General features: G+C 39.9%; 1 protein-coding gene across 1 annotated transcript in view; it reads left to right on the plus strand.

Annotated features, from left to right (window-relative positions):
• The first annotated feature begins 4,178 nt into the window (after window positions 1-4,178).
• The window catches only part of LOC149235402 (organelle RRM domain-containing protein 2, mitochondrial-like), a 132,909-nt gene continuing 124,988 nt past the window's right edge, over window positions 4,179-12,099 (plus strand). The window contains exon 1 of the mRNA XM_089461384.1: window positions 4,179-4,632. Coding sequence (XP_089317510.1) covers window positions 4,326-4,632 — 307 coding nt within the window. The 5' untranslated portion in view covers window positions 4,179-4,325. The remainder of the gene's footprint in view (window positions 4,633-12,099) is intronic.

The raw sequence follows: 12,099 nt of genomic DNA on the forward strand, positions 1-12,099 counted from the left end.
TTGGTCACATTGTAGGTGAAGGGCTCACTACAATGTCGAAGTTGCAGGTTGGTCTCCAATATGAGGACAGGTTGGAGGGGTTGTCCAACTATAGTCCATGGAAGGAAAGGATCAAGTTGGTCTTGCAGGTCAACAGGATCTGGGAGTTCGCCGAGAAATCCATCAAGAAGCCAACTGACCCAAAGGAGTTGGAAGTGTACGAGGATTTGGATATGAGGGTGAGATTGATCATCCTTGATGGTGTGAAGGATCCCCTAATACCTCATTTGTCTGGGAAGAACACTACACATGAGATGTGGATGACTCTTCATAATTTGTTCCAGAATAAGAACGAGAATCAGATACTGATATTGGAGGATAAGTTGAAGTCCACCAAGATGATACAGGGTGAAGGAGTGACTTCGTATCTGACGAGATTGTCTTAGGTCAAAGATGAGATTGTTGTTGTCGGTGTGACTATTTCAGATTCTGATATGGTGAGGATTGCTTTGAAAGGGTTCACCAAGGAATGGAAGCCCTTCATCAAAGGGACTGCTGCGAGAGAGAAGTTGCCAAACTGGAATAGGCTGTGGGATGAATTCATTCAGGAGTATTTGCAAGACAAGGATCTTCATCTGAAGAAGAGGGCTTTAGATGATGACATGGCACTTACAACAAGAATGAAGGGTAAGCAGAAAAAAGACTTGACTAAAGTCAAATGTTTCAGCTCTGGCAAGATGGGTCACTTTTCTTCGAGCTGTCTGAAGAAGAAGAAGGGAGATGACGAGAAGAAGAAAGGGAAGAAGGTCGTCGGTGTTGCCACTTCCATTGAGATAGATGGTCTCACCAGAAGATTAGAGGAGGATGAATTTGCTATGATATCTCATTTCTCGCAGGGTACTATTGATGAGGATGGATGGTACATAGATAGTGGTGCGTCGAAACATATAACAGGGTCACATGAGGTTTTTGAGACTCTAGCTGAATGGGACTCGAAGTTGCACATGGTGTTGGGCGACAAGAGTTAGAAGGAGATCCGAGGATCAAAAGTTGTGCCATTCAGGATGGAGACATGACGAGTGATGCGGTTCCAAGATGTAATGTTTGTACCAGGACTCAGATATAGCATGACATTTGTTTCACTTATCGAGAAGAAGGGGTTTGAGGTCTTGTTCCAGGATGGGAAGGCAAGAATCAGATCTAGAGGCTCTATCTCCACAAGTATAGTGCTTGGAGTTAGAGAGCATGGTCTATACAGTTTGACAGGAAAGCCTATGGATCATGGGAAGAAGATTTAGGAGGACCAGGTACAAGTTCTAGAGAAGCAGGTGTAGGTGCAAGCTTTAGAGGGGCAAGTACAAGTTCCAGAGAAGAAGGTACAAGTTCCGGAGACTCAGTGAGAGTCGACTTTTAGAGAGAGTTTGCAGATTCAAAGGGAGACTTTGCAACCCAAGAAGAGATCGTGGTCAATGGGGAGCAAGGGTGTTTCTACATCTGCCAAGAAGGAATCATGGAGAGAGTGGGAGACATTCCAGGAGAAGAAGAAGAAGCAGGATGATTCCAATGACAACGATATTTATGATAGAGGTGTAGTTCATACTACAAGGTTCACTGCAGTATGAACAAGTGAGTAGTGCGTATGATGATGAGTTAATTCCTAGTCTTGGAAGTACCTCCCTCACTACGAGGGAGTGTTGATTTTTGAGTAGCTTGGGAGGTACTCCAAGCCCTAGGGTTCAACGTTTGGAGGGTAGAGCACCACAAAGTCATTTGTGGGCTTAGAACCCAACATTGGGGTTTTGTACCCATCGTTGTTTGGGCCAAAACCATGAGGCATTTTGGACATGATATGGATGGAGATGATAGAGGACAACGAGGAGAATCCAACGATTCGAGAATTGTCAAATTCTGAGATGTGAGTTATGAATTTTTGAAGTTGACAAATGTATTTTTGACACATAAGTCATGTAGTCTTGGTGTGAATGTGCCAAGAGACATGTCTATTTGTTGACCCTTCTAAAGTGTATAAATAGGAGGTGTATGAGGCTCATTTAGAGCATCTAAGTGCATCAAATATCATCAATACATATCTAAAATAAGGTTGAGCTCAACAGGAGGACATGACGTGGGAGTAAAGGACTGTTTTGGAGCAAATTTGCATCCATAACAGGGCTGAGTTGCTGCAATAAGACAATTACAAGTCTGGAGGTGATTTCTAGGCAGTTTGTTTGAGATAATTTGTCAATTGCAAGTCTGAATTAAGAGTAGAAGACAACCGCTTGGAGAAAGGGAGTTTTGGTTTGTTTTGAGGGTGGTTTTATGTGGGTAATACCTTTGTTCATGAGGCCACAGGCCAGATAGAAGACAGGAGCAGGCCACAGGCCCCATCGTCCCTAGAACTGGGATCCGTGAGGGGTATTAAGGGCTAACAATGAGTCTAAGGGAGCAACGTAATAGAGGAGGAGGCACAGGAAACAAAGTCGCAATAGTTAGGGAGATTTTGGTGGAGAAAAGAGGAGCTGGAGCAGTAAGCTATTAGCCTTAACCAAAACCAAAATCTATTGTAGTCAAACATACCTAAGAACAAGGTATGTATTGGTGAAGTTTTGGTTGATTTGATGCAAGGGATGGTGTCCATGTGTGGAAAAAATTTGTAGCATCCTGTGGGAGCCAATTGGAAGGCTTGTCTTGTTGGATGAAGGCCTATCCTAGGAGTAGATCTTGAAGTGAAGTATTGGGTGCCATTGGACTGGTGGAGGGCAGCTTGTTGGCTACCCAAAGTAGCCCTTGACAAGCAGTCATAAATTGACGTTTACAGCTAAAGGTTGGGTAAAGTTTGGAGCCTAATGTGTATCTCTTTGATGGACGAAAAAGCCTACTAGCTTGGCAAATTGGAGCTCAAGTTTTGGCCAACCTAGAAGAGAATATTGGATCAACCTGTGCTCATTGTAGCAAAGTGACTTGCAACAGTGATAGGTGGAAACCCTCCTGAAGACTCTATGTGTTGTCTCTTGATGGACTAAGGGGCAACTAGAGTGCATAATGGGAGCGAAGGGCCGACATGACGAGATACAACATAGAGACTGCAATGAGATTGTCATTGTATATTGTATCCATTGTATGGAAGCCCTAGACTGTTGTATTACTCAGTTGGTTTAATATAACGAACACTAGGTTGTTGTACATATTTGTACAATATTTTGTAAGAAGTTGTCTATACTTGTGCGTGTGTGATTTACTACTTTATATTTTCTGCTGTGTAAAGTAGTTTTTGTTGAGATTCTTGGTTTGGTAGCATTAGAGATTTTAAGATTCTATCCTAGACCCAAGATCATGGAAATTCAACAGTTGGCATTTTGTTTGAATCCATTTCATTAGATCACACTCTCTCAGCCAAATTCCCATGAATTTACAAATCGGGGTGCAATCCTTCGTGTATTGCAAGGATTCCTCAAATTTATTATGTAGCACTACAAACTTAGGGTTTGTTGTAGCCTTCAGTAAACACCTACCCTTGAGGCGGGATTGCCATTGAGCACCAAGTACCAATTTTTTAGTTTTGCTATTATTATGAGTAGAGGATCCGACCTACCCTGTAGTAGGCTAGTGGGTACCAGCTACAACATTTCGTTAGAAGGGGGTCGCAACCCTCCTCGCGGCTCCACTCATGCAACCAATCACAATGTCCCAACTTAATGTTTATTGGGCTTTCAATCGTGAAGACCTGTGTTCAAGTTTCCAACACTTAGTGTTTAGAAATTTTTATGAAAAACTATAACCCTAGCAGAACTCCTATTAACTAGTTTCAAATTTATTGAAAAATATTATCTAAAACTTGATTTAATATAAAAATTATTAATAATTCTAAAATTATTTAAAATTAGAAAATAAACACAATAAAATAATAATTAAATATACATATCATAAAATATTTTGAATTCAAAGTGATAACTCTATTCTATAAAATAGAATAAAACATTACCCTCTTCTATTTTATATTATGCCACATAAGTGTGAGAACTGGTTAATTAAAATCTTTCACTAAAATAATAATTAATTAATTACACAATAAATATTCAACTTAGCCTAGTGTTTCGCTCAAAAAAAACTGTTTTCCACTCATGAAATACAAAAAATTGTTTCCCACCCATGAATTCAACACAATATAGATTTGTGAAGATCTATGGCCAAGTGTTTTCCGTGTTCTCCGTCTCCATTCTTAATAACATTGACCACTTGCGATTTCGATGCAATATGTACATTTGTGAAAGATTTATGGCCAAGTATTGTCGATGTTCTCTATCTCCTTTGTTTATGGTATTTACTATTGACCACTGCCAATTTCGATGAAGATGGCAATGTGTCTGGGGACTGTTGATTTATTTGCAACCCGTTGTGCTAATGCAAAGGCAACAAGGCTACACAATGTGGGTGCTCATTTCCCGTCTCCTTCTCTGTTTCCTAGTATTCCAGTGCGACTCAACTGGTTGTTTACACGGGTATGGCGCTGTCCTGGCACTGTTTTCATAACATCCTCTGTGGGTAGACGATCACTGTGCGTCGCTTGCCTCCCCTCTTCAACTTCGCAGGACGGACCACCAGCACCATCTCCTCCTCCCAAGCCTTTCTCAACTAAGAAGCTTTATATTGGCAGTATGTATGCTTTCATCTATGCCAGTCTACTTTTGTATCAGAGCCTAGTATTTACTGTAATGAGGATCAATCAGTTATTGTTTCTACTTCCTCTCTGAGTTTTTATGATTCAGTCTTACAAGGATAAATCTTTCATGAAGTTTTTAATGTGCTCGTTTATACCCATAGATACAATCTCAAAGGATATCACACCGTAGTGGTTAACTCTTTTCATAGATGCCTCAGTATGAATTCCTATATTTCAAACAGCCATTCATTGGACATATTTTATTGAAAAATTTAAGCAGAGTCTCGGTGCTAGAAAATTAGGCGCATTCCCTTGTTTTAAACAGCATGTTTGGGTCCATCAGATTTTCCAATTCTGGTTGTGATTTCTTAAATTGGCATTAGACCTACATATGACAATTGTATTGGATGACTAATTGAAAAAAAATCCATCCACCCACATGAGGTGCAAATGCCAGTTTGAGCATTGCAAACAGGGCACCATATTAGCTACTGGTGCAAAGGTCCAGCTAAACTTCTACACCAACTGAGGCAGCCTAAACCAGTATATCAACTATAAATCACAGTTGCTCAGAGCACTGGTAGATTCTTTCGAGGTTGGAGCAAAAACTGACATGTTAGCACTTCACACCTATGCAGGAGTTCTAAACTGTGGGAAACATTGGATCCCTATGTATATTTCTTGCTGTACTGTTCACTGTTTAAAATTTAAATATAAGATGGATTTTCTGGAAAAAATATAACGGATCTTCCATGTCTTCTAGTTCGGCCTTAATTACTAATTCATGTAGGAGTTCCATACAAAACTGAAGGGTGTTTTGGCTCCAAGGGTGCAAATAATATACTTATACTGCACCAAAGGAAACTGGAGTTCTTTTAAGGCTCATGTTACTTGAGTTAATTTGAGGGGATTTTCTCCCAAGTAAACTCCAAAGTGGCAAATAGTTTATTGCTTTAGTCAAAACATGGATTGAACAATATTTAAATAAGTTGCAGGAGGCTTGCATCCCAGGCTCACAAGGCTATTAGCATGTGTTTTGTTGAATAAATCTTGGTTGGAGTTGTGGCATATCCGTAGTATATTCCGACAAGAATCACCGTAACCATTTCCAAACTAACCACCATATGGATAGAGTGAAATTTTCCGGTTACCAGAAGGTGCTATTAACCTAGTATATTATTTCTATTACTTATACACAACACATTTAAATCTTTAGTTGAAAGTAATAAATAAAAACATGAACAACACACCATTCACCAAATTAAAATTGCAGCGAAAATGTGAGAAACCAATCACACAATTAACACAAGTATTTTTGGACAAATGTCCCTCGAAAAACCTCAATGTGGGGAAAGCCAATTCTCAGCCTGAGGGTTTTATTATTATCTTCAGCAAAAACTGCTATTGAGAAAATACAACAACTGCTTGTCTCTCACTAGCAAAGCTCCAACAAAATAATTGATCTCCACCTCTGTTAATCAAATCGACTAGGGAAATAACCCTTCAGCCCCTTTTCTGCAATGCGTACTGCCTCCAGCAACTCGCACTAGCACTTTGGCATATCACATTGGCTCTCTGGCAAACTCGCACTACTCACATGTGCAACCTTTTGAAGCTTGATCTGCCTTCCTGGAAACTTTATTTGTCTTCTAGGCAATTTGCATTGATCCCTGGAGAATTCACAGTGTGTCCTAGAGAACTTGCGCCTTCTCTGGCAAACTCGCATTTGCTCCAGAAAATTAACTCAATCCTCTCTGCAGAAAATAAACTAATAGCAAAACTTCCCTTTGAAACTTGGAAGCTGGAAGTCTTTCAAATGAAGAATAACTCCGAAAAATCTCTTCCCAATCATTGCTGCTGAAACCCTCCTAGTGTTTTACTGAAAACTAACCCAACTCGAATGATCTCTTTGATTTGATCTGTCTCCAATGTTGTCCATCGATCTCTGTTAAATTTAGGTATGTTCTATGCTTAGAGCAATTTACTTCAATTTTTCATATTAGCCCAATGTCAATATTCAGATTAGCAATCACATCAGCGTGATAGTAAAGTGCAGATAGATCATATAACATAAACATAAACAGTAGAAGACAAGCCAAGACAAGAGGACACAAGATGTGGCACCAGCCAGGGACAAACTCCAATGTGGGGAAACCCTTGATCAATTCTTCTTATATTCTTCAACAATTCAGTAGAGAGAGAAAAATAGTACAAGTATACAACTTAGATATTGTATGACAGCAGCAGTAAGTCCATCATTCTGATAATGATGACTGTTCCAGGATGCAGCACCAACAGACTTCAAACACTCCCGAAGAGTACTGTAGCATATCCTTTTAGTTGATCATCGATGCTGCTGCAATATTCTTCTGATTGCCTGCTCCTGCAATTCTAGTTAGGGCACAAGAAGAAGCCCTGTAACCTTCCACGCTGTCAGCCAACTAAGCCCTTCAAGGGCTGCAGTCCACCTAGGAGAGTCTCTCCTAATCCACGCTGCCTCCTGAAATCAATGTACACTGCAATGCTACCTCAGAACAGCCTTAGCTGCTTGCTATGGCTTGCAGCCTAGCAAAGCAGCTAGCTGTAGCTTCAGATTCTTCCAACAGGCCCAAATAAATCCTTAACTCATGCCTAGTCATAACCTTTATTACAACGCTGTCACCTACAGCAATTCATGCTGCGTTAGGGCTCCTTTAGCAGTGGCTTGGAGTTTCTCTTAACTGCGTCTTGAGGCCTCTCTTTAGACTGCGTTATTAGGGCCTCCTTCTAGCTATGACTCCTTTGTTGTGGATAGGCCTCTTCTAGACAGCGTCTAAAACTCCCGTCTGCGGCTAGGTGACCTTGCTTTTGCTGCGGATAAGGGCTACACCTTTCAGCGGATTAGGGCTTCCTTTAAGACTGCGTATAAGGGCTTCTTTAGGCTGTATACAGGAGCTTATTCAGGCAGCGTATAGGACCTTTATTAACAACATATTAAGGCTCCTTTAGATCTCGGTTAGGCCTTCTTAATTGATTGCGGATTAAGGTCTCTTCTAGACCTGCGGGTATGGCTCTTTTAGGCCTTCCTTTAACGGCGAATTAAGGTCTCTTCTAGACCTGCGGCCTGGGCTCTTTGGGGCTTCCTTTGACAGCATATTGAAGCTCCCTTAGACAACGTATAGAAGCTCCTCTTGGCTATGGATTAAAGCCTCTCCTTGCTGTGTAGAAGAGCCTCCTCTTGCTGCATATAAAAGCCTCCTTGAATGTGTAGATTTCTCCTCTTGACTGCGGCCAGATCCTTCTCTTTTCCTGCGGCTATGTCTCCTCCCTTTAGGACTGCGTATAGGGCTGCAATTAGGGCTCTTTCCTTTAGACCTCTCTTTCCACCAAAACCCAAACGAGTGGAGAGAGAGATCACAAGAGATGAGTGTGTGAAATGACTTGAAGACCTCTTCTATTTATAATGCAACGTTGAGGATAAGTTGGGGTAATTTGGTTGCTGGCCGACCTTGACAAATTGTCAAATAACATAAATAAATTCATATCTCCATGAATACATGTCGGAATTGGATGATCTTTAGATCAATCCTACACCTCTCGGAGAGAGGAATCCAAAAAAAATATCAGCTGCCATAAATAAGATGACCCACATGGAGTTTAGCCCTAGTTGCCAATTTTAACACTCCCTCTTAACTAAGGAGAACTCCATTTGCTAATCCATTTGCCAGTCCGTACTATTGCTGCCATCAATGCAGTGCCCTGCACTGCTCTACTGAACTATGAAGAAGAAGAAGTGATCGAGAATATATCATACCATTCTCTACTGACCCAAAATCAGTTCCAAATAAAGAGAGTGTCTCATACCACTCTTACTAATCCGAAATTAGTTCCAAATAAAGAGAGTGTCCCATACCACTCTTACTGATCCGAAATCAGTTCCAAATAAAGAGAGTGTCTCATACCACTTTTACTGACCCGAATTCAGTTCCAATTGATCCCAGATCAATATCATCCTAGCATAGGGAGTACGGTAGTACATGATGTGTCCATCGGTAGTACTATGGTCCCTATCCTCATTTCTCTGCTCATTGGCTAAATGAGAGGTACTTCCCATGAGTCCCAGACTGCATGGGTAGGATGTCTCAGCAGGAGAAGGATGAACCACTCATCCTGCCTACATGTCGCCAGGGATATCCCAAGGGAAGGCTGAACCACTCACCTGTTGATTTTTGGTAGCATTGGATGTGCTCTAGCCTTGAAATTTGGAGGAGAGGCTAAGGCACATGAGATCTCCAAGACCCAAAAATCGTTTTGAGAAATTCCACCCGAATGAGGAGTTATTAAAATAATTAATATTTTTAATGGGTTCCTAAGTCTAAACTTAGGAAAACAAAAATATTAATGGGTATTAATAAAGATAAGGGTGGGAAGCTTCTAAGAGACGAGGATCAAGTTTGTTTTAATCTTAGTCGTTGATTAGGGACTTAATCTCGGTTGTTGATTCGTCAACATGAAAAGTATAAGAGAAGACTTGAGGTTCATTTGGAGACACACCGGCAGATACTCAGTATCTTAAGGAAAATTGATTCTCAAGTAGAGAAGATCGATTTTAGAGGGAGAGTTGAAGGGTGGAGGAAGAGGAGGGCATCAACAATAGGCAGTGACTGAGGAGGAGGTGTTGTAGGGACAGTGGGAGACAATGTAGAGAGAGATGCAGTCCAAAGGAGAGACGCAGAGCTTACATAGATTGACGCAGAGGGACGCAAAGCCACGCTGAGCCACGCAGAAGTGGGAGCAGGGTCTCCAAAGTGTAAGAAGGTCTCAAAGGGAAAGTCTCAGGTGTTTTCTTTCAGTTTCTCTGTAAAATCATTCCTTGTAAAAACAATTGCTACTGAAGATTAATAAAGCCATCATATGCTGCAACTGTTTTCCCACATTGGGTTTTTACGGGCACAGTTGTCCAAAACTAACTGTGTTGATGTGATTGGTTCTTGTGCATGTATTTTTCTTTGGGTAATTGTGTGGTAATTGCAATAGAATTTATTTTAATATTTGCTGAAGGGATTTCGTAAATAACTTATTGTGAATAATAAGTAGGTGAAATAAATCAGTTACTGCAGCAGTAGAATTTCAGTTTAGAAATTTTCACATCACCCTGTACACAACAAATCACTAGGGGAAGGCTGAACCACTCACCCTATGATTGTGTCTGTTATGAAACCAGCTCACAAGAAGATAGAAAAGAAAGATAAACGCCTTAGAATTCAACCTCTTCGAGAGGGCAACCTCCTTTACATTACACAAATGAATATTTTTTGGATGATACAAATGACAAGACTTCCTTTCTATATATAGGAGTCTAAGGGGTCATAATATAATCAAAGCCGACATAACAATAATAATGTAAGGCCACAATAATAACAATAGTGGGCTTCTATGGGGCACAATAATAAGAATATGGGGACTACATGGGCACAACAATATAATAAGGGGGTTGTACTAATAACAATAAGGGGTTACACTAGTAGTATAGGGACCTAACATGCCCCTCTCCTTCAAAAAGTGTTGTCCTCAACAGTTGAGTAGTTTTTGATGCTTCTGTATAAAATTCTTGTCCTCCCATGTGGAATCTTCAACGGGTAAGTTCTTCCACTTGATGAGATACTCTGAAATTGATCGATTTTGTAGCTGTCGGGTTCTTGTTTATGTGACTGCTTCAGGTTCCAATATGATTTTTCCTTCCTCGTCAAGTTTTGGTAGTATTGTTTGAACTGGGATCTTCTGCAACTTTTGAATGAGTGACCACACTTCTTCGTCCTTCTTCTATTCACCCCTTGCTTTGTTTATCCAATCTCGTTGGATAATAGAAATAACACAAAACAATGCTTCCACATCCTCATCATTTCTTACGAGTGCATCTACAACAACATTTTGCTTCCATTTTTTGTGGATGATTCCAAAGTCATAACCGAACATATTTGTGACCCATTTTTTCTGTTATTCTAAAGATAATTTTTGTTCTAAAAAGTATTTAAGACTATAATGATCCATTTTTATCTTGAAGTGTCTTTCCATTAGGTAAGGTCGCCATTTCTTAAGTGCATGTAGTATTGCCAACATTTCCTTCTCATAAATAGTTTTCTTGAGATGTAGCCGTAAAAATACCCAATCGCCTACATCAAAACTTCTTTCACTGCGATGTTGATCTGCATGTTGTTTCATTCGATTCTGCACCAAAGTGGCGTTATCCTTTAAAAGTTGGAGAACTTGTTGTTGATGCTCGATGTGATCTTTCACTGCTTGAATCTTTTTCTTCTTGATATGTCCTTCTATCTTGAGAGTTTGAGGAGTGGTAATTTCTTCCAATGCATTACAAGATATGGTTGGATTCATTTCTTGATGCTCGATGTGATCTTTCACTTCTTGAACATTTTTCTTCTTGATATGTCCTTCTATCTTGATAGTTTGAGGAGTGGTAATTCCGGCCAATGCATTACAAGATATGGTCAAATTCATTTCTTCTTTCTCGATGTGATCTTTCACTTCCTGAACCTTTCTCTTCTTGATATGTCCTTCTATCATGAGAGTTTGAGGAGTGTTCATTCTTGCCAATGCTTTACAAGATATGGTCAGATTCATTTATTCTTTGTCTGGGGTTGGTTCCTGGTGTATATACTCTTCTTTTGATGTTTCTTGATCCTTTTCTTCCTCTTCTTCATAATCTATGTAAAATCATTTCTTCTCAGCACACTTATGACCTTTAGTGTATTTGCTATCACAATTGTAACAAAGCCCTTTTTCTCTTTTTTCTTCCAATTGTTGTGGTGTAAAACTTTTAAGTTGTGGAAAGCTAGGAGAAAAAGCACTTCCATGCTTATAGTCATGAGTGGTGGGATTCCTTGTTTCCATAATTTCGCTTTTAGTTTTTCTTGCCAACCTGAATGCCTTCTCCAATGAATCAGGTTCCCAAAGATGAACCTCATGTTGAATGTTATCCTTTAAAGTCTCTATGAAGACATCAATCCTTTGCTTCTTTGGAATATAATTTACCCTTATATTCAATTTTTGAAAGTCCTTAATGTGCTCTGCCATTGAACCCTTTTGTTTGAGATTTATCAATTGGCTAAAGAAGGTGTTTCTCTTTGTATCCTCATAATGTGCTATCATTTCCTTTGTGAAAATTGACCACGTGACAAGTGGTTTACGAGAACAAAGCCCTTCATACCATAAAAATTGATTCGGTTCTAAATATAAAGATGCAATACGTACCTTTTGTGTGTTTTTCACATTATGTATATCAAAATATTGCTCCATCGTAGTATCCAATTTATCGGATCCTTGCCATCAAACTTCCTCATATCGCCTTTTCTTGATTTTAGGAACTCGATCTTGAAACAACTGTAACTCTGTAATTTCAGATCTCCAAGTTCTGAAATTGCGTCCTGCAGTAGTCTTCTGAGTTCTCTTTCTAACCCCGTAAG

The sequence above is a fragment of the Pinus tabuliformis genome, chromosome 8 (assembly GCF_031772625.1).
Source record: "Pinus tabuliformis cultivar Carrire ecotype Pingquan chromosome 8, CPIR1, whole genome shotgun sequence".
Taxonomy (NCBI): domain Eukaryota; kingdom Viridiplantae; phylum Streptophyta; class Pinopsida; order Pinales; family Pinaceae; genus Pinus; species Pinus tabuliformis.